This window comes from Pelodiscus sinensis, chromosome 19, assembly GCF_049634645.1.
Source record: "Pelodiscus sinensis isolate JC-2024 chromosome 19, ASM4963464v1, whole genome shotgun sequence".
NCBI lineage: Eukaryota > Metazoa > Chordata > Testudines > Trionychidae > Pelodiscus > Pelodiscus sinensis.
Genome location: NC_134729.1, coordinates 24,689,197 through 24,712,148, shown reverse-complemented (window position 1 = coordinate 24,712,148; position 22,952 = coordinate 24,689,197). Strand labels below are relative to the sequence as shown.

The 22,952-nt window shown below is 47.8% G+C and overlaps 2 protein-coding genes across 13 annotated transcripts in view; one reads left to right on the top strand and one right to left on the bottom strand.

The window, feature by feature from the left end:
• Positions 1-11,957: 11,957 nt before the first annotated feature.
• LOC102456979 (tropomyosin alpha-1 chain) overlaps positions 11,958-22,952 on the bottom strand; it is a 97,500-nt gene continuing 86,505 nt past the window's right edge. Inside the window, exons 9-11 of one of the 3 annotated variants that reach the window (XR_012896720.1) lie at positions 13,748-13,815; positions 13,419-13,630; positions 11,958-12,148 (exon numbers count right to left, since the gene is read on the bottom strand). Coding sequence is in view for 2 of the 3 variants with exons in the window: in XM_075903103.1 (XP_075759218.1) it covers positions 13,586-13,630; positions 13,748-13,815 (113 nt within the window). In the remaining variant the exon portion in view is untranslated. Of the gene's footprint in view, positions 12,149-13,118; positions 13,631-13,747; positions 13,816-22,952 lie in introns of those variants that run through there. The other 2 variants (XM_075903103.1, XM_075903105.1) reach the window with 2 other exon arrangements.
• Positions 19,958-22,952, top strand: part of RAB8A (RAB8A, member RAS oncogene family) — a 53,634-nt gene continuing 50,639 nt past the window's right edge. For 5 of the 10 annotated variants that reach the window (XR_012896722.1, XR_012896721.1, XM_075903110.1 and 2 more), the window contains exon 1: positions 19,958-20,129. Coding sequence is in view for 6 of the 10 variants with exons in the window: in XM_075903110.1 (XP_075759225.1) it covers positions 20,006-20,129 (124 nt within the window). In the remaining 4 variants the exon portion in view is untranslated. The remainder of the gene's footprint in view (positions 20,130-22,952) is intronic. The other 5 variants (XR_012896724.1, XR_012896723.1, XM_075903113.1 and 2 more) reach the window with 2 other exon arrangements.

Here is a 22,952-nt window from a genome sequence, read left to right as displayed (position 1 = left end):
AGAGAAACCAACAACTCTGGTCAACTACATGTCTTGGGTGGGACTGTCATACATGGGGAGAAATGAAAGCTTTCTTTTTCCCGCAACGGAAAGCTTTCAAAAGCTCTGCATGAGCCCTCATCTGCAGATTAGTTCAGCAAACTGTAGGTAGTTCGCCTATATGGGACTTAACAAACTAGGGTTAGCTAGAAACACTTCATTCAACATTCCCCTATAGGACTTCTAAGAAGTTGATTTGAATTGATTTTTAGCCGTAGCTGAGATGTTTCCACCCTGGCCATTCGAACACTGTGACCAGCTGGATACAACATTGCGCTAGATCAGTGCTTACCGGACGCTTTCTGGTTGTAGCTGAGATGTTTGCGCCATTCGAACACTGTGACCAGCTGGATACTACATTCAGCTGGATAAGTTCTGCTTTCCAGACCCCTTAGCTCGAGGATTCTGGTATTGCCTCTGAAATGTGTGAAAAGCCTTCCGCGCGGACTAGAGAAAACAACTACTCTGTTCAACTACAACTCTTGGCTGGGAGAAATGAAAGCTTTCATTTTCCCGCAACCGAAAACTTTCAAAAGCTATGCATGAGCCCTCATCTGGAGATTAGTTCAGCAAACTGTAAGGAGTTCGCCTATATGGGACTTAACAAACTAGGGTTAGATAGAAACACTAGTCAACATTCCCCTATAGCACTTCTAAGAAGTTGATTTGAATTGAGTTTTAACTGTAGCTGAGATGTTTGCACCCCGGCCATTCGAACACTCTGACCAGCTGGATACAACATAGGTCAGTGCTGCATACCAGACGCTTTCTCTCGATGTTTCTGGTATTGCCTCTGAAATGTGTGAAAAGCCTTCCGCGCGGTCTAGAGAAATCAACAACTCTGCTAAACTACATCTCTTGGATGGGACTGTCATACATGGGGAGAAATGAAAGCTTTCATTTTCCCGCAACGGAAAGGTTTCAAGAGCTCTGCATGAGCCCTCATCTGGAGATTAGTTCAGAAAACTGTAGGGAGTTCGCCTATATGGGACTTAACAAACTAGGGTTAGGTAGAAACACTTCATTCAACGTTCCCCTATAGCACTTCTAAGAATGTGGTTTGAATGGATTTTTAGTTGTAGCTGAGATGTTTGCACTCTGGCCACTCGAACACTCTGACCAGCTGGATACAACATTGCGCTAGATTAGTGCTGCTTACCAGACGCTTTATCTCGATGTTTTTGGTATTGCCTCTGAAATGTGTGAAAAGCCTTCCGCGCGGTCTAGAGCAACCAACAACTCTGTTCAACTACATCTTTTGGGTGGAACTGTCATACATGGGGAGAAATGAAAGCTTTCATTTTCCCGCAACGGAACGGTTTCAAGAGCTCTGCATGAGCCCTCATCTGGACATTAGTTCAGCAAACTGTAGGGAGTACACCTATATGGGACTTAACAAACTAGGGTTAGCTAGAAACATTTCATTCAAAATTCCCCTGTAGCACTTCTAAGAAGTTGGTTTGAACTGATTTTTAGTTGTAGCTGAGATGTCTGCACACTGCGCCATTCGAACACTGTGACCAGCTGGATACTACATTCAGCTGGATATATTCTGCTTTCCAGACCCCTTAGCTCGAGGATTCTGGTATTGCCTCTGAAATGTGTGAAAAGCCTTTCGCACGTTCTAGAAAAGCATCAACTCTGTTCAACAACAGCTTCTTGGTAGGACTCTCATACATTGGGAAAAATGAAAGCTTTCGTTTTCTCGCAACGGAAAGCTTGTAAATGCTCTGCATAAGCCCTCGTTCGGAGATAAGTTTAGAAAATTGTACGAAGTTTGCCTATATGTGACTTAAGAAACTGTGGCTAGTTAGAAACACTTCATTCAACATTCCCCTATAGCACTTCTAAGAAGTTGATTTGAAGTGATTTCTTGCTGTAGCTGAGATGTTTGCAACCTGGCCATTCGAACACTGTGACCAGCTGGATACACCATTCCGCTAGATCAGTGCTGCTTACCAGAAGCTTTCTCTCGATGTTTTTGGTATTGCCTCTGAAATGTGTGAAAAGCCTTCCGCGCAGTCTAGAGAAACCAGCAACTCTGGTCAACTACATCTCTTGGGTGGGACTGTCATACATGGGGAGAAATGAAAGCTTTCTTTTTCCCGCAACGGAAAGCTTTCAAAAGCTCTGCATGAGCCCTCATCTGCAGATTAGTTCAGCAAACTATAGGTAGTTCGCCTATATGGGACTTAACAAACTAGGGTTAGCTAGAAACACTTCATTCAACATTCCCCTATAGCACTTCTAAGAAGTTGATTTGAATTGATTTTTAGTTGTAGCTGCGATGTTTCCACCCTGGCCTTTCGAACACTGTGACCAGCTGGATACAACATTGCGCTAGATCAGTGCTGCTTACCAGACGCTTTCTCTCGATGTTTCTGGTATTGCCTCCGAAATGTGTGAAAAGCCTTCCGCGCGCTCTAGAGAAACCAACAACTCTGGTCAACTACATGTCTTGGGTGGGACTGTCATACATGGGGAGAAATGAAAGCTTTCTTTTTCCCGCAACGGAAAGCTTTCAAAAGCTCTGCAAGAGCCCTCATCTGGAGACAAGTTCAACAGACTGTACGGAGTTTGCCTATATGTGACTTAAGACACTGTGGCTAGTTAGAAACACTTCATTCAACATTCCCCTATAGCACTTCTAAGAAGTTGATTTGAATTGATTTTTAGTTGTAGCTGCGATGTTTCCACCCTGGCCTTTCGAACACTGTGACCAGCTGGATACAACATTGCGCTAGATCAGTGCTGCTTACCAGACGCTTTCTCTCGATGTTTTTGGTATTGCCTCCGAAATGTGTGAAAAGCCTTCCGCGCGCTCTAGAGAAACCAACAACTCTGGTCAACTACATGTCTTGGGTGGGACTGTCATACATGGGGAGAAATGAAAGCTTTCTTTTTCCCGCAACGGAAAGCTTTCAAAAGCTCTGCATGAGCCCTCATCTGCAGATTAGTTCAGCAAACTGTAGGTAGTTCGCCTATATGGGACTTAACAAACTAGGGTTAGCTAGAAACACTTCATTCAACATTCCCCTATAGGACTTCTAAGAAGTTGATTTGAATTGATTTTTAGCTGTAGCTGAGATGTTTCCACCCTGGCCATTCGATCACTGTGACCAGCTGGATACAACATTGCGCTAGATCAGTGCTTACCGGACGCTTTCTGGTTGTAGCTGAGATGTTTGCACCCTGCGCCATTCGAACACTGTGACCAGCTGGATACTACATTCAGCTGGATAAGTTCTGCTTTCCAGACCCCTTAGCTCGAGGATTCTGGTATTGCCTCTGAAATGTGTGAAAAGCCTTCCGCGCGGACTAGAGAAAACAACTACTCTGTTCAACTACAACTCTTGGCTGGGACTGTCATACATGGGGAGAAATGAAAGCTTTCATTTTCCTGCAACCGAAAACTTTCAAAAGCAATGCATGAGCCCTCATCTGGAGATTAGTTCAGCAAACTGTAAGGAGTTCGCCTATATGGGACTTAACAAACTAGGGTTAGATAGAAACACTAGTCAACATTCCCCTATAGCACTTCTAAGAAGTTGATTTGAATTGAGTTTTAACTGTAGCTGAGATGTTTGCACCCTGGCCATTCGAACACTCTGACCAGCTGGATACAACATTCCGATAGGTCAGTGCTGCTTACCAGATGCTTTCTGTCGATGCTTCGGGTATTGCCTCTGAAATGTGTGAAAAGCCTTCCGCGCGGTCTAGAGCAACCAACAACTCTGTTCAACTACATCTTTTGGGTGGAACTGTCATACATGGGGAGAAATGAAAGCTTTCATTTTCCCGCAACGGAAAGGTTTCAAGAGCTCTGCATGAGCCCTCATCTGGAGATTAGTTCAGAAAACTGTAGGGAGTTCGTCTATATGCCCTCATTAGTTCAGCAAACTGTAGGGAGTTCACCTATATGGGACTTAAGAAACTGTGGCTAGCTAGAAACACTTCATTCAACATTCCCCTATAGCACTTCTAAGAATGTGCTTTGAATGGATTTTTAGTTGTAGCTGAGATGTTTGCACTCTGGCCATTCGAACACTCTGACCAGCTGGATACAACATTGCGCTAGATTAGTGCTGCTTACCAGACGCTTTCTCTCGATGTTTTTGGTATTGACTCTGAAATGTGTGAAAAGCCTTCCGCGCGCTCTAGAGCAACCAACAACTCTGTTCAACTAAATCTTTTGGGTGGAACTGTCATACATGGGGAGAAATGAAAGCTTTCATTTTCCCGCAACGGAACGGTTTCAAGAGCTCTGCATGAGCCCTCATCTGGACATTAGTTCAGCAAACTGTAGGGAGTACACCTATATGGGACTTAACAAACTAGGGTTAGCTAGAAACATTTCATTCAAAATTCCCCTGTAGCACTTCTAAGAAGTTGGTTTGAACTGATTTTTAGTTGTAGCTGAGATGTTTGCACACTGCGCCATTCGAACACTGTGACCAGCTGGATACTACATTCAGCTGGATATATTCTGCGTTCCAGACCCCTTAGCTCTAGGATTCTGGTATTGCCTCTGAAATGTGTGAAAAGCCTTTCACACGGTCTAGAGAAACCACCTACTCTGTTCAACAACAGATTCTTGGTAGGACTCTCATACATTGGGAAAAATGAAAGCTTTCGTTTTCTCGCAACGGAAAGCTTGTAAATGCTCTGCATAAGCCCTCGTTCGGAGATAAGTTTAGAAAATTGTACGAAGTTTGCCTATATGTGACTTAAGAAACTGTGGCTAGTTAGAAACACTTCATTCAACATTCCCCTATAGCACTTCTAAGAAGTTGATTTGAGGTGATTTCTTGCTGTAGCTGAGATGTTTGCAACTGGCCATTCGAACACTGTGACCAGCTGGATACACCATTCCGCTAGATCAGTGCTGCTTACCAGAAGCTTTCTCTCGATGTTTTTGGTATTGCCTCTGAAATGTGTGAAAAGCCTTCCGCGCAGTCTAGAGAAACCAGCAACTCTGTTCAACTACATCTCTTGGGTGGGACTGTCATACATGGGGAGAAATGAAAGCTTTCTTTTTCCCGCAACGGAAAGCTTTCAAAAGCTCTGCAAGAGCCCTCATCTGGAGACAAGTTCAACAGACTGTACGGAGTTTGCCTATATGTGACTTAAGAAACTGTGGCTAGTTAGAAACACTTCATTCAACATTCCCCTATAGCACTTCTAAGAAGTTGATTTGAAGTGATTTCTTGCTGTAGCTGAGATGTTTGCACTCTGGCCATTCGAACACTGTGATGATCTGCATACTACATTCCGCTAGATAAGTTCTGCTTAACAGACGTTTATATAGAGGTTTCTGTGATTGTCCCAGAAATTTGTGAAAAGCTTTCTGCACGGTCTAGCGAAACCAACAGCTCTGCTTAACTACATCTTTTGGGTAGGACTGTCATACATGGGGAGAAATGAAAGCTTTCATTTTCCCGCAACGGAACGGTTTCAAGAGCTCTGCATGAGCCCTCATCTGGACATTAGTTCAGCAAACTGTAGGGAGTTCACCTATATGGGACTTAACAAACTAGGGTTAGCTAGAAACATTTCATTCAAAATTCCCCTGTAGCACTTCTAAGAAGTTGGTTTGAACTGATTTTTAGTTGTAGCTGAGATGTTTGTCACCTGGGCCATTCGAACACTGTGATGATCTGCATACTACATTCCGCTAGATAAGTTCTGCTTAACAGACGTTTATATAGAGGTTTCTGTGATTGTCCCAGAAATTTGTGAAAAGCTTTCTGCACGGTCTAGAAAAACCAACAACTCTTCTCAACTACAACTCTTGAGTGGGGCTGTCATACATGGGGAGAAATGAAAGCTTTCATTTTCCCGCAACGGAAAACTTTCAAAAGCTCTGCTTGAGCCCTCATCCATAGATAAGTTCAGAAAACTGTAGGGAGTTTGCCTATATGGGTCTTAACAAACTAGGGTTAGCTAGAAACATTTCTTTCAACATTCCCCTATAGCACTTCTAAGAAGTTGGTTTGAATTGATTTTTAGTTGTAGCTGAGATGTTTGCACCCTGGCCATTCGAACACTGTGACGAGCTGGATACTACATGCAGCTGGATAAGTTCTGCTTTCCAGACACCTTAGCTCGAGGATTCTGGTATTGCCTCTGAAATGTGTGAAAAGCCTTTCGCACGTTCTAGAAAAAGCATCAACTCTGTTCAACAACAGCTTCTTGGTAGGACTCTCATACATTGGGAAAAATGAAAGCTTTCGTTTTCTCGCAACGGAAAGCTTTTAAATGCTCTGCATAAGCCCTCGTTCGGAGATAAGTTTAGAAAATTGTACGGAGTTTGCCTATATGTGACTTAAGAAACTGTGGCTAGTTAGAAACACTTCATTCAACATTCCCCTATAGCACTTCTAAGAAGTTGATTTGAATTGATTTCTAGCTGTAGCTGAAATGTTTGCACTCTGGCCATTCGAACACTGTGACCAGCTGGATACACCAGTCCGCTAGATCAGAGCTGCTTACCAGAAGCTTTCGCTCGATGTTTTTGGTATTGCCTCTGAAATGTGTGAAAAGCCTTCCGCGCGGTCTAGAGCAAGCAACAACTCTGTTCAACTACATCTCTTGGGTGGGACTGTCATACATGGGGAGAAATGAAAGCTTTCTTTTTCCCGCAACGGAAAGCTTTCAAAAGCTCTGCATGAGCCCTCATCTGCAGATTAGTTCAGCAGACTGTAGGTAGTTCGCCTATATGGGACTTCACAAACTAGGGTTAGCTAGAAACACTTTATTCAACATTCCCCTATAGGACTTCTAAGAAGTTGATGTGAATTGATTTTTAGCTGTAGCTGAGATGTTTGCACCCTGGCCATTCGAACACTGTGACCAGCTGGATACAACATTGCGCTAGATCAGTGCTGCTTACCAGACGCTTTCTCTCGATGTTTCTGGTATTGCCTCTGAAATGTGTGAAAAGCCTTCCGCGCGGTCTAGAGAAACCAACAACTCTGCTAAACTACATCTCTTGGGTGGGACTGTCATACATGGGGAGAAATTAAAGCTTTCATTTTCCCGCAACGGAAAGCTTTCAAAAGCTCTGCATGAGCCCTCATCTGGAGACAAGTTCAACAGACTGTACGGAGTTTGCCTATATGGGACTTAAGAAACTGTGGCTAGCTGGAAACACTTCATTCAACATTTCCCTATTGCACTTCTAAGAAGTTGATTTGAATTGATTTTTAGCTGTAGCTGAGAAGTTTCCACCCTGGCCATTCGAACACTTTGACCAGCTGGATACAACATTCCGATAGATCAGTGCTGCTTACCAGCCCCTTTCGCTCGATGTTTCGGGTATTGCCTCTGAAATGTGTGAAAAGTCTTTCGCACAGTCTAGAGAAAGCAACAGCTCTGCTCAACTACATCTTTTGGGTGGGACTGTCATACATGGGGAGAAATGAAAGCTTTCATTTTCCGGAACAGAAAGCTTACAAAAGCGCTGCATGAGCCCTCATCTGGAGATAAGTTCAGCAAACTGTAGGGAGTTTGCCTATATGGGACTTAAGAAACTGTGGCTAGGTAGAAACACTTCCTTCAACAGTGCCATTTAGCACTACTAAGGCATTGATTTTTAACTGTAGCTGAGACGTTTGCACCCTGGGCCATTCGAACACTGTGACCAGCTGGATACACTATTCCGCTAGATCAGTGCTGCTTACCAGAAGCTTTCTCTCGATGTTTTTGGTATTGCCTCTGAAATGTGTGAAAAGCCTTCTGCGCAGTCTAGAGAAACCAACAACTCTGTTCAACTACATCTCTTGGGTGGGACTCTCATACATGGGGAGAACTGAAAGCTTTCATTTTCCCGCAACGGAAAGCTTTCAAAAGATCTGCATGAGCCCTCATCTGGAGATTAGTTCAGCAAACTGTAAGGAGATCACGTATATGGAACTTAACACACTATTGTTAGCTAGAAACACTTCATTCACCATTCCCCTATAGCACTTCTAAGAAGTTGATTTGAATTGATTTTTAGCTGTAGCTGAGATGTTTCCACCCTGGCCATTCGAACACTGTGACCAGCTGGATACAACATTGCGCTAGATTATTGCTGCTTACCAGACGCTTTCTCTCGATATTTCTGGTAATGTGTGAAAAGCCTTCCGCGCTCTCTAGAGAAACCAACAACTCTGTTCAACTACATCTTTTGGGTGGGACTGGCGTACATGCGGAAAAATGAAAGCTTTTATTTTCCCGCAACAGAAAGCTTTCAGAAGCTCTGCATGAGCCCACATCTGAAGATAAGTTCAGCAAACTGTAGGGATTTCGCCTATATGGGACTTAACAAACTGTGGCTAGCTAGAAACACTTCATTCAACATTCCCCTACTGCACTTCTGATAACGAGAGGATTTTTCAAACCATTTCTTGCATTACTTCGTGAAAAACTTGCCAGACGCTACAGAAACCGCAACAACTCGGGTCAAGCCCATGATTTATATGGCACCTTCACGTAGAGAGAAAAAGTAAAGTTTTCATGCTTGCTGAACTGAAAGTTGTCACAGGCACTACATGAGTCTTGATTCGGAGATTTTTTTCCAGCGAAAGGTATGGGAATTGGTCGAATGTGCATTAAAACACTTTATCTAGCTGCATACATTTCGGTCCACATTCCCCTATGTCAGTTTTGGTTACGATTCCGTTTTTCCTCCCCCCAATCACTTGATGTAACTCAGAAATGTGTGAAAAGCATTCCCCCGGTTCTGGCGAACACAACAACGCATCTCAGCTACGAGGTATGTGCAGAACTGAATTGCACAGAGCAAAATGCAGTCGTTCATTGCCACTGACAAGATGACTTTCACAAGCTGGTGCTCCATTTTGCTCCATGATCCCGCTTTTGAAAAGCGTTTTCAACAAGACCTTTCGTGTTTATCACTGTGGTCTTTAGAAAACTGACGAGCTGCGTCTACCATTCCCCATATCAGTTTTGCTTGCAAGACACTTTTCCACAGTATCTTCAACTTGCGTGAAATGCGTGAAAATCCTGCCTTCCGTTCTACACACCGCAGCAACTCAGTTTACATACATATCACCTCGAGACATTGGTATAGGAACAACACTGCTCATTATGTTTCAGGAGACGATTTTCTGAATATCTAGCCCTGTAGGCAATGTCCCTCATAGAAGAAGTTAGTAGGAATTGATTTTTAGTTGTAGCTGAGATGTTTGCACCCTGGGCCATTCGAACACTGTGACCAGCTGGATACAATATTCCGCTAGAGCAGTTCTACTTACCAGACGCTTTATCTCGATGTTTCTGGTATTGCCTCAGAAATGTGTGAAAAATCTTCCGCACGGACTAGAGAAACTAACAACTCTGTTCAACTACATCTTTTGGGTGGGACTGTCATACATGCGGAAAAATGAAAGCTTTCATTTTCCCGCAAGAGAAAGCTTTCAAAAGCTCTGCATGAGCCCTCATCTGGAGATAAGTTCAGCAAACTGTATGGAGTTTGCCTATATGGGACTTAAGAAACTGTGCCCAGCTAGAAACACTTCATTCAACATTCCCCTATAGCACTTCGAAGAAGTTGGTTTGAATTGACTTTTAGTTGTAGTTGAGATGTTTGCACCCTGGGCCATTCGAACACTGTGACCGGCTGGATACATTCCGCTAGATCAATTCTGCTTACGAGACGCATTCTCTCTAGGTTTCTGGTTTTGCCTCAGAAATGTGTGAAAAGCCTTCCGCACGGTCAAGAGAAAGCAACAGCTCTGTTCAACTACATCTTTTGGGAGGGGCTGTCATAAATGGGGAAAAATGAAAGCTGTCATTTCCCGGAACAGAAAGCTTTCAAAAGCTCTGCATGAGCCCTCAATAGTCGAGTAACATTTCATGAGGTTACTCGACTATTCAATTAATCGATATTAAACATCCCTACTATGAACATGGCCTTGTGTGCTCTGCGACATGCGCTACATGTCAAGGAGTCTGAGCCTGGAATCTGATCCTGGAACATCCATGGATGTTGCTGGACCAGAGAGTTCTGGTTTATAGGGGTGCAACTGTACTTATTTCCCAGGCTATAGGGCCATATAACAACTACTGAAAACACAAGCCAGACAAAGCAGGACTGAAGAAGTATGGGCTTATAGACCAGGGCTACTAAACATGTGGCCCACCACCCATTTGTTTGTAGCCTGCGGGTGGGAGCCAAAACAAAAACATAGTTAAATTCCTGGACTATCATTGCTCATTAAAAGTGCTTGTCATATGGGTGGAAATCAGTTAAATATTGTATTTTATTAATATCAGTGGAACTGTCTTAAATGGGGCCTGTGTGTTGTATAGGCTTGCCTTAATTTTTGTATTCATGCCCATCAGTGTGAAAAGCTATTTGCATGTATATGCAACCATACTTAAGTCGCGGCCCTCAGCATGAGATTATCATTGTGGCCCCCAAGGCTTCCAAAGTTGAGTAGCTCTGCCCTAGATTGAGACTCATGCGATCTGCTTTCATTCTTGGCGCCACATAGATTTCCTGGGTTGTAGAAATTTGCCCATTTGCAAAGTGGGGATAAAACTTCCCCAGCTCATCTAGTGATGGAAGAATAAAGTGGAGATGACAGAGAGATATGGGAAGTTTTTTTCAGCTTGTTTTATGTCTCCAGAACATCAAGTGTTGTCTGTAGTGTTTTTAACCAGAGGTCTCTTGGTAAATTAAACTTCTGTCCCAACTCTTTTTTCAGGCTCATTTGGAGGCGAGACTGTCTCATGATTTCTTTTCTCCCAAGCATGTACCAAGTCTGAACTAAATTGGTTTTTAAACAGTGACTAAAACATTCTTCCCTAACTCAACAGTGCTATTATATTTGCATTGGTTCCTCCCAACTCTTCCAGCAGAACAGTGAAGAAGATCCCTGCTATTCCCTATGTTAAAAAAAGAAAGAAAAAACTTTTGAAATTTCAATAAAACCTTTCAGGTCTTTGTGTCACAAAGAAATTAGGATCCCAAATATATTATTTCCTATTGCGGGACACTGTACATATTTCTTCTGATACAATCAAGATACTTATATATGAAAAATAGCAGCTAAACAGACAATAAAAACTGTGTTTAAAAACCCATTTATTATGATAAAACAACAGATGAATAGTCTTAGGATATGTCTGCACTTGCCCCCTACTTCGAAGTAGGGAGGCAAATAAAGCATAGCGAAGTTGCAAATCAAGCCCAGGATTTAAATATCCCATGCTTGATTTGCATGTTCCCGGCTGGTCACCATTTTAGAAATTCACTAGCCCTGAGTAACTGACTGCGTCTACATGCAGCAGTGAAACAGGAGTCCAATTTAAAGTCCTAACTTGAATTAGCTGGTGTGACGTAGTGGGGGTACTTGCTGGGCTGTGGTGACCTCTGCTGTCTGGAGCAAGACCCAGCAGGGAAAACCTTATTATGCAAAGGTACCATACCTGTTGAACCAGCCTACCCCCCATGTGGAGAAACAAAGGGAGGTGGAATGCTGCCCTGGCTGGGGGCAGGGCTGGGAGAGGTAGAGTTAGTTCCTGTCTGGAAAGCAGGGGAGAAGGAGCTGGGGAGGGGGGCTGGGACTCCCCTATCTCAAGGGGAGCACTGAGGCCTCTTAGCCCCAGTTCCTGTAACCAGATTACATCTGTGCTATGCTGTATCCTGGAGGAGCAATAAACCACCCTCAATTCCACTGGCTGGTGGAGTCTGTTTGTGCCATTTCGGGGCGCAGGAGACGGGGGACCCCCAATGCGCCGTCACAGCTGGTATTCCTCCTGCAATGAGGTTTACCAGCTAATTCGAATTAGGGGGTTTAAATTGGACTCCCATTTCACTGCTGCGTGTAGACACGGGCAGTTACTCCGGGCTAGTGAATTTCTAAAATGGCAACCGGCCGGGAACATGCAAATCAAGTGTGGGATATTTAAATCCCGGGCTTGATTTGCAACTTCGGTATGCTTCATTTGCCTCCCTACTTTGAAGTAGGAGGCAAGTGTAGACATACCCTTTGATAAAAAAGAAAAATCCCATTCCATCAGGTCCTTATGCCACACGCAGGATGGCCTGTTAATCCATTCCAGGGCCTCTTCTCCCTTTACCAGCCAAGGTGGAGGGCTGTTAGAAGTAGAAATGATATAGTCAGTTTTAATAAATATTTAGTCAGAAGTATAACAACCTCACAGCTAGAGAGACACTGGCAAAAAACCTGCACATCTGCCAGATGCCATCAGAGATAACAAGCCTTCATAGCTTAAGATGTGCTGAAAAGGTTACAGGAGGACACTGCAAAAGCAATAAATGACAAAAAACTCCTAGGGATCCAGACTTTTGCTAATGAGCCTCAGCTATCTGGAATTATTTCAATAAAATGTTGGCTTCTACTATGAGAGAATATGACTAATGTGACTTTTACTAACTCATATAAGGAAACATTCCAGACGTTTATTCTGCAATAAATCCTTAGCAGCTCTTGTCAGACGACGGTCAGCGCAGTGTGTGTGTGTATGCTTCTGAGAAAAGGTTTAACGTCCGTGTCTTTACTGCTAGGACCGGGGTCCCATTGCAGAGGGTGGCCAGCAGGCCAACAGACACCCCGTTATATAGGAAGAGCTTATTACACCTTAGATTTTCGCTGCTAGAACACAAAGTTCCTTCACAGTGGGCAGCCTAGGAAAGGCTGAAAAGGTGCCCCAACAGATCTTGTCACCTGGGAGAGACACAGATCCAAACGCCCAAGCTCTCCCTGGCTACGTCTACACTGGCCCCTTTTCCGGAAGGGGCATGTTAATTTCAGCTATCGTAGTAGGGAAATCCGCGGGGGATTTAAATATCCCCCGCGGCATTTAAATAAAAATGTCCGCCGCTTTTTTCCGGCTTTTAGAAAAGCCGGAAAAGAGCGTCTACACTGGCCCCGATCTTCCGGAAATCGTCCTTTTCCGGAGGCTCTTATTCCTACTTCAAAGTAGGAATAAGACCCTCCGGAAAAGGGCGCTTTTTCCCTACTACGATAGCTGAAATTAACATGCCCCTTCCGGAAAAGGGGCCAGTGTAGACGTAGCCCCTTTGTCTGTCCCTTTTATGACCATCTGAAGTTCTTTTAAATTGTGCTTGGTTCTGTTACAGCAACTGAAGGAGTCAGGTTAAAGCTTAAACAGTTACAGGTTTATTAAAGAAGCTTATAAATCATATGGTTACAATGGTTATTGCTCTATTTCTTAAATGCTAGCAAATATATATATATATAGGTCTTAACAATGATTACAGGAAAAAGGTAAAGATAGAAAATAGAAATAATGGTACCAAGTGACAGCTTAATCTTTAAAGAGCTCTAACACTATGTATATATCTACTTAAGCAAAGGACAACATCCAGGTACAATTTTTACCCCTTTTTCGACTCCAGCATGTCAGGCCAGGGCCGGTCTCTCAATTCGTAGGAAAGACGAATACGAGGTGGGCGTCCCCTTGGAACCTCGGGAGATCAAACACCTAACCCGACCAGCAGATAGATGGTAGATTGACACTCAAAGCAAGTGTGCTGCTGGACTCATCTTTATACCCCTGGGTATAAAATGCACAGTTTGCTCCATTCTTCAATCTGGTTGAGGAATCACAGAGGGTAGATTAAGCTGGTCCTGCCCCAGCTTGGGGACATACACTCCTTCCCCAGATGTGCCTGCTGGAGCTAAAGCAGCCATGGAGAGGTGCTTCTCACCTGGCCCCAAGCTGCAGCCGTGAGGGCTGGGGTTGTCCTCTCTCCCTGGGGAAGCCTGCATGCTGAACCTTCCTCCCCAGTTCCACCACAGAGCAATGATTTAAACGAAGAAAAACAAATGAGTTAAGGACCCAAACAACACCAGATAAATCTTCTAGTAACTAATATTTTAATTTAAATCCATCTGCTACTCCTTGAATGGAAGGATTGTAGCTAGTTTTTTTCTTGACCAAGCAGATTTTACTTTGAGTAAAGCTTTGAGACACTGAATCAAAAGTTGAATTGCAATGTGACTATGATGCCCATTGTCTGATATTCATTTAATAGTGTCCAGTAATTTACAGATATTTCTACTGATACTTGCATGTCAATCAAGGACAATGTTACATGGATTGTACTGTCTGGAGGATCCCTAAACAGTTGTAAATAGCAAAGTCTCCTGTGAAAAACTACAGGATCTGTTAGTTCTGATCCAGCGGTGAAAGTAATTTACAGGTGCTGTCCCATTGCAACCTGGGTCCCTGCCAGCTCTTTATACAGCTCCTTGCTGGCCTTTGCCCCAGCTCAGCCAGCTCCTGCCAGAGCTGAATGCCAGGGCACACCCGCTTCCTTTCACCTCTGGTTTGATCTTATTAAAGAGGAAGTAACACTACTGCACTCAAAGGAGTTGCGAACACTAGTGAAAACAGAGAAATAATCCAAGGAATTTACAGAAATATCAGCTAAAGCACAGGTGGGGACCCTTTTTTGGATAGGGACCACACACAAGTGAGAAACAAAATGAACGAACGAACAAAAAACCTCCCTGATGTGGCCCCCCAATTGAGGAGAAAGACACTCCCTACATTCAGATCTTAGGGGGGCTCAGGCTAGTAGATTGTGTGCTCCAGCCCCAGCTCCCCAACGCTGGGGGGAGCACCGAGCCTCAAGGACCAGATCCAGGCAAGCCAGGGGAACCTACCCCACCCCTGAGCTAACAGCAAGCTAATGCCTCTGATCACAATCAAAATACTTCTCAGTTTTGAGGTGTGTGCATATGGCATCACTGGACATAAGTAGGGCCCTACCAAATTCACATCTATGAAAAACATGCCACAAAATGTGAAAGCTGGTCTCCCTCTGAAATCTTGTTTTGGGTACTTTCACCATGTGCTATACAGATTTCACGTGGGAGAGAAGCATTTCTCAAATCAGGGGTCTTGACCCAAAAATGGGTTGGAGGAGAGTTGCAAGGTTACTGTGGGGAGAGTTGCAAGGTTACTGTGGGGAGAGTTCAGTATTGATAATCTTACTTTTTGCACTGCCTTCAGAATAGCATGGCCAGAAAGCATCAGCTTCTGGTCAGGCACTCAACTATGAAAGCAGCACCCTACCAGCAGCAACACAGAAGGAACAGTGACAATACCAAGATATGCCACCCTTACTTCTGCATTGTTGCTTTCAGAGCTGGTCAGATAGATTGGTGGCTGCTGACCAAAGGCCCAGCTCTAAAGGCAACAGCACAGAAGTAGGAGTGGCAATACCATATCATGCCATCCTTACTTCTGCATTGTTGCTGGCAATGGCTCTGTGTTCAGAGCTGGGCTCCTCGCCAGCAGCCTTCAAATACCTGAAGTGGTGTTCCAAAGAGGATAGAGATAAGCTCTTTTCAATGGTGACAGATGACAGTACAAGGAACAACGGCCTCAAGTTGCAGTAGGGGAGGTCTAAGTTGGATATTAGGAGGGTGGTGAAGAACTGGAATGGGTTATCTAGGGAGGTGGTGGACTCTCGATTCCTAGAGGCTTTTACGCCCTGGCTTGAGAAAGCCCTGGCTGGGATGATTTAGTTGGGATTGCTCCTGCTTTTAGCAAGGGGTTGGACTAAATGACCTCTTGAGGTCTCTTCCAACCCTATGATTCATACTGAAATGAATGATGAATGTGTGTGTCCTCTACTGTTATGGCATCATCTTGACCAGATTTTTGCTATGAGGCCACCACTGAACCTCATTTGTCATGGGTCTGCAGTCATCCCTTTTGGCAGTGCCCAAGATTGACCAGGACTCTGAGTAGGAGAAGGAAGAGAGCTCTGAAAACCACGATCTCTTCCCCACACAGAAGTATGAAGCAGACTCCAGTGAACATGCAGCTTCTGAAAGCCAGGTGGACACCTGGTAGGAGGGGATTTCTATGAGTAAGTCTGGTGCTCCATTAAATAACAGCATGGGGAGGGGGTAACTGAATACTTTTTTGTTGTGGGGGCTTGCTAGATGCTGCCATTGTGGACAAAACTAGGAGCTTCTCTGGACTTTAAATGGCTGCACTGGGGAAGTTTAGTTCCTTGGCTGTTTACTGCACATATATATTAATAGCTCACTAGGCTGCCTGTCTCCCTTTACAATTATTGTAAAGTGCTCCTCATAGTCAAACAAGATTTAAATAAAAAAATATTGTAAAATAGTTATTCACTGAAAGACTTGGTTCACTGAATACAAGACAATATTAAAAAACTGGTTCACGTTTTATGCTTTCAGTGATCTTAGCATTTTATAAGGCACATTACCCCAAAGTGGGACAGAATGCAAAGCCTAGACAAGTCAGGGTTTCAGAGATGCTCACTCTGAACAACTCCTGCAGAACTTTTATCTTGCAGTGTGTGACGGACCCGGCGGGGTCCGCACTAGAGGAGGGAGCGGGACTCCCCCTTCCTCGGGAGAAACCGCGCGCCGCAAGCGGCGCGCCGACCGGCATCGCAGCCCCGGAGTTGGGGCAGCGGCAAGCCCAACCCGGGGCACCCCGCCGGGAGCGGGGGAGGGCGCGGACCGCGCGAAAGCAGCCAGCCCGCCCGCCCCGGCTGGCGGCTCTGAACGGGGCACGGGCCCATGCTGGGGCAAGGGCGGGGGCGGCGGCGGCGCACGGACGTGGCGGAACGCCCGGACGTCACTCCCCGGCGCCCATAAAGGTGGCGGCCGGGCAGACGGACAGGGGGGCAGGAGCGAGGAGGCGGCGACCCTGGCTTCCAGGGGCACCAAGGGCTCGGCCCCCGGGGCGACCAGGAAGGACGGAGTCAGCAGCTGGCGGCTCGCACTGGGACGCACCCGGAGACTTCGGCGTGGTGAGTGCACCCCGATCAGCCCCATCGCCGGGGCAGACAAGCGGGGAGTGGAAGGAGCCCGAGGCAGGGCCCTTTTGGCGCCCGTGGGCGGAGGAGTTGAGGGCTGCCGCCCCATCCGCCGTGGAGGGCGACGTTTAGACGCCTACCCCACTTAGGGCCTCTGGCTGGGACCCAGTGGTGAGGGAGGGCCCGGGTCCCCCACTCCCCCACCCTCCCTGCAACTCTCAAGAGCTGGAAGCAGGGTAGACGGCACCAGCCGCAGAACCTGACATGGGTCAGGACCCCAACCCCCTTTCCCCAGAGACGCCACGACCAAACCCCCCCCTCTCTGGCTGGAGGAGGGGGCCTGAACTCGGGGTTCGCCGAGCCCTCTTGGCCACCCCTGGTCGGGAGGTGATCGCACCCCCTTCCACAATCGACCCTGCCAACAAGCCCTGGGGTTGGGGACAAGGAGAACGAAGAAGGCGGTGGGTCCACGGAGCCCCGCCCCTGGCTCTACTCTAAGCCGAGAAGAGGGGGCGTGAGGTGCTCGCACCCGTAAATCCGCCACACAGTGCATTTTCAGCATGCTGGGGTGGGAAGATGAAGCAGAATTGAAGGCAATAAAACATCTTACCATCTTCAGAGTCACTCCAGGCTGGCAAAAGACTACAGAAGTGGCATTCCAAAAGAGAGGAAAAAGCAACATTTTATCATTGGTGGTATGGAGATTGACTGGCTACGTCTACACTGGCCCCAAATTCCGGAAAAGGCATGCAAAGCAGGTAAGTCAGAATAGGGAAATCCGCAGGGGATTTAAATATCCCCCGCGGATTTAAATAAACATGTCCGCCGCTTTTTTTCCGGCTTGGGGAAAAGCCGGAAAAAAGCGTCTAGACTGGTGCGATCCTCCGGAATAAAGCCCTTTTCCAGAAGATCTCTTATTCCTACCTGACAATGAAGCCCACAACATGCTGCAGACTGATTCCTCCAGTATAAAAATGGAATAGGAGCAGGGATAGGTGGTAGGTTTAAGAGGCAGGGGAAGGCAATTCCTTCCCAAACAGCTAGGCTGTTCCCACCCCCAGTTCCTGCCCCCATTTAGCATGGCTCCCAAGCCTTTCTGAAGATGGGGCCGTGTTCTGACTGCGCCTCATGTTCTATGGGAGGAGGGGAGAGGAGAGAGGGAAGGGATGGAAAAGGCAAGTGCTGTAGGCCATTTGTGCTCAGGGGAGGTCAGGGCTGAAAGCCACCTATACTTTAGGGGGCCCAGAGAGATGTGCTGCCTATGCAGCAGAGGTGGCCATCGACAGAGGAAGGAGCTGCCTGTGCTTGGGATAGCAGCCACAGGGAAGTCATGGGTTGCCCATGCTTCGGGGTGTGCATGTGTGTGTGTGTGTGTGTGGGGGGGGGGTTAGTTGCCGTGGAGGCCTTGAGCAGCAGGGGTGGGGGGTCTCTGGTAGAAGGGAGAGGGCTGGAGGCTTACCTTCCCCAGCTCTAGGTTCAGCCAAAGGATGCTAAGGACTAGTGACTACCCCATAAGCAAATGCTTATTGGATAGTCGACTAGTCGCTCCCCGCCCCCCCCCCTCGCTGATCCTGGGCTCCATTCAGCACTGCCCCTTTGAAATGCTGCAGGGGTGTTTCAAAGGGGCGGCACCTCCCTAGCGAGTAAGGAACAGACTATGCAAACATGCATGGACTATTTGATTAGTGAATTACAGGATACTTCACACCCTGTCTGTGTCTAGACTGGCCAGTTTTTCCCGCAAAATCAGCTGCTTTTGTGGAAAAACTTGCCAGGTGTCTACACTGGCCACTTGAATTTCCACAAGAACAGTGACGATCTCATGTAAGATTATCAGTGTTCTTGCAGAAATGCTATGCTGCTCCCGTTCAGGCAAAAGTCCTCTTGCGCAAATCATTTGCACAAGAGGGCCAGTGTAGACAGCACAGTACTGTTTTGCGCAAAAAAGCCCCGATGGCTAAAATGGCGATCGGGGTTTTTTTGAGCAAAAGCACATCTAGACTGGCACGGACGCTTTTCCGCAAAAAGCGTCCGTGCCAATCTAGACGCGCTTTTCCGCAAATGCTTTTAGCGGAAAACTTTTCCGTTAAAAGCATTTGTGGAAAATCATGCCAGTCTAGACGTAGTCCCTTAGTTCAGGGTGGCTACGTCTACACTGGCATGATTTTCCGGAAATGCTTTTAACGGAAAAGTTTTCTGTTAAAAGCATTTTCAGAAAAGCACGTCTAGATTGGCAGGACGCTTTTCCACAAAAGCACTTTTTGTGGAAAAGCGTCCGTGGCCAATCTAGACGCGCTTTTTTGCAAAAAAGCCCCGATCGCCATTTTCGCCATCGGGGCTTTTTTATGCAAAACAAATCTGAGCTGTCTACAGTGGCCCTTTTGCGCAGAAGTTTTTCGGAAAAAGACTTTTGCCCGAACGGGAGCAGCACAGTAGTTCCGGAAAAAGCAATCCTACATGAGATCACCAGTGCTTTTGCGGAAATTCGTGGCCAGTGTAGACAGCTGGCAAGTTTTTCCACAAAAGCAGATGATTTAGTGGAAAAACTTGCGGGTCTAGACACAGCCCCTTAGGGTGAGAACAGGCTCACAAACGCCGGAAGACTCATGGGAACGGGCAAGTTCGACCCATTTCCCTACTTCCAGCGCCCTCCTGCAAGGCCCCCAGAAAACTCTCCAGCGCACAGAGCCGGGCGAAGCCCCGCCCCCGGGACGGGTCCGGGCTACCCCGCCCCAGCTCAGCCTAGCGCGCGCGCCCGACAGGGCCCGCGGAGACTGCTGGCGGCCAGGACACCGCAGGGACAAGACCCGCCCGCTCCCCCCTGGGTCGCGCGCTCCTGGCGGCGCCTCCTGAAACAACCCCGCCCCTAGGCTCAGCGCACGGCGCCCCCAACGACCCCTGGCCACGCCCGCTTCACCCACCCGGCAAGGGCACCCCACCAATCAACAAGCGAGTTACACGGTCGGCAAGCCGCCTCACCAATGGGGCTTTCGCTCTGTGCTCTTCCTGATCGAGCGATGGCCGGGCGGGACGAGAGATGACGCGTGCCGGAGCGAGCCAATAAGCACACGGAAGTGGGGTTGAGGGGCAGACCCTGCAGCTTGTGGGGCCGCGCGAGAGGCGGAAGTTCCGGCAGGGGCGGGGCCCGGGGGGAACATGGCGAAGACCTACGATTACCTCTTCAAGCTGCTGCTGATCGGGGACTCGGGCGTGGGCAAGACCTGCGCGCTCTTCCGCTTCTCCGAGGATGCCTTCAACGCCACCTTCATCTCCACCATCGGTGCGTGGGGGTAGGGCGCGGTGGCTACGGGTGCCGGCGAGCTCTGGGGGACCGGCCGGCCGGCGCGCGGCCCGCGGCCCGCGGGGCGGTTCGTGGCTCCCGCGCGCGGCCCCTGAAATAGCCGCCGGGTTACCCCGCACACTCGGCCCCTCACAGATCGGGCGCGCGAGCTTGTGCCGCGCTTCCGCCCCCCCCCCGCCGCGGCCTCCCGTCGCTTGGGAGCTGGCGCGAGCTCCGCCAGGCCCAGGCGCTGTCCGCAGTGGGAGGGGCCGCTCCCGGAGCCGCCTCGGTGACTGACTTGGACACCCGAGCGAAGTTCACAGGGGAGCCGAGTGAGGCCGGGTCAGGAAAAACTGACAAAGCAGCGAAGGGTCCTGCAGCACCGTCGAGACTCACACAACGTCTCGTGTCATGAGCTTTCATGGGCACAGCCCGCTTCTTCACACCTTAGCCAGGGCCTGCGGGGGTGACAGTGTCTTAAACTTGTTGCCGGGACAGTCCTCTAAGCTGCCGTTTCACAGCGCAGAAACTTGCATCGCTGGAGGGGTAAAAACACCTACACCCGTGCCCTGAGTGATGCAAGCTTCAGAGCTGTACAATTGCCAGTGTAGACTTTACCACTGTCAGCACTGCCAAGTCTGTGTTGGCATTTTACAGCACTGTGACTTTCTTGCTCAGGGCACCTCCCACTTCCGCCACATACACCAGCGTGAACCAGGCTATGTTACCTAATTCCCTGGCAGAGGGGTTTACGTAGAGTGCTGGGACTGTTTTCTCCTAACACTCCTGCCAGTGGCCACACTTTCAGTTTAAAGCTGGTTGCCATTGCTGTGCTTTAAACTTTTAAGGCCACGTTTATGCTATGAGATAAAGTTGAATTTAAGGTTGAATTCTTACAACCTGATTTCATAAAGTCAAAGGTCTATGTCTATGGATGCTGTCCATAAGCATTCAATGTATTCAAAGTAGTGCATCAACTTTGAGAGCAATGCACTGTGGGTAGCTATCCCTCCGTACCTGTGCCACTTTGCTTCCAGTCCACACTGGGACTAAAATTGTGCAGCAGGTGGTTCTGGGTTCATGGTGTCAGTGTTCCATAATGCACTCGACTACTCCCTCCCCCCTTTCCTTGAAATCAACCGGAAACAGTCTTTTTGCATCCTTTTTAGCACTGGTTACCCACACAGACACCATAGCAGCGCCAGCATGCTTCCCCCCCCCCCCCCCCCCGTGAATCCCATTGCACATCAGAGCATTGTGATGTTGATGTCTACCTTAGTGCACCCAATGGAAGAGTATGTCGAGAGTGTATGCACATCATTTCAGGAAGAAAACGAGGAGGAATCTCGGGGTGCCATGGACATGTTGTTCAGGCAAGCCCTTGCATTGAGTAAATTGGAAATGCTGCTGGCATTCGATCCTTTAGATACAGTGGTATCTAATACAGTGTCTGATACAGTTGTGCCATCAGACAAGCACAGACTGGTGGGAGCACATAGTGCTGCAGGTATGGGATGATCAGCAATGTCTGCAAAATTTATTAGTGCACAAGGCCACTTTCAGGGAACTTTTGCAACATTGCTTTCATCTGCCCTGTGAGACTCGTAGAAAAGTGCGTGGCAATTGCCCTCTGGAACACCAAACATTTAACAGTCAGTGGGGAATCAATTCAGAGTAGGGAAATCTACAGTAGGAGCTAGGGATGTTAAATATTGGTTAATTGAATAGCTGACTAACCATGAATTCTTATGTTACGCTACAATTCTATAGTTCCTGGAGGTGAGGACTGGCAGCCACAGCACTCTGGCCCCACTCCTGAGAAGCCCCCTGCCATTCAGAAGCGGGAGTGTGGGGTGCCAGGCAGAAGCTGGTCTGCAAGGGGAGGCAGTTTAAAAACCAGCTGTATCAGAGGCTGCAGTGCCAGTTAGCAGCAGCTCTTGTCCTGAGGTGGGGGTAACTGAGCTCCTGGACCTAGCGCAAGCTGGGTGGCTCCTAATAACACATTTAAATGCAGAGCCGCAGCTGGGGTAGATCCTGGACCCTGTGTAAGCCAGGACTGAATCGAGCTACTGACTGCCTCCTCAAAAATTTACTTGTGGGTGGAGGTGTGTGTGATGCATGTAGTCTATAGCATAACCAATTACCAAAAGCTTATACAGGCAGTCCCCGGGTTACGTACAAGATAGGGACTGTAGGTTTGTTCTTAAGTTGAATCTGTATGTAAGTCGGAACTGGCGTCCAGATTCAGCCGCTGCTGAAACTGATCAGTTTCAACAGTGGCTGAATCTGGACGCCAGTTCTGACTTACATACAGATTCAACTTAAGAACCCCAGGCATCCCCAAGTCAGCTGCTGCTGAAACTGATCAGCGGCTGATTCCAGGAAGCCCGGGGCAGGGGCTTCCTGTAGTCAGCCACTGGTCATTTTCAGCAGCTGCTGACTAGGGGACACCTGGGGCAGAGCAGCTGGGGTGCTGCTGGGTTGGTCCAGTGGCACCCAGAGCGGCGCTACGGGACCAACCGGCAGCGCCCCAGCTGCTGTACTACAGGCGTCCGGAGCAAAGCCGCGGAGCACGGGGGCAGCGGGACAGCCCAGACGCGCCGTGGCTATCCTGCTGCCCTCGGGCTCCGTGGCTTTGCTCTGCTTTGCTCCCCGTCCCCCTGGTCTGCAGACCAGGGGGACGGGGAGCAAAGCGGCGGAACACGCGGGCAGCGGGACAGCCCAGACGCGCGGTGGCTATCCTGCTGCCCTCGGGCTCCGGGGCTTTGCTCTGCTCTGCTCCCCGTCCCCCAGGTCTGCAGACCAGGGGGAGGGGGAGCAGAG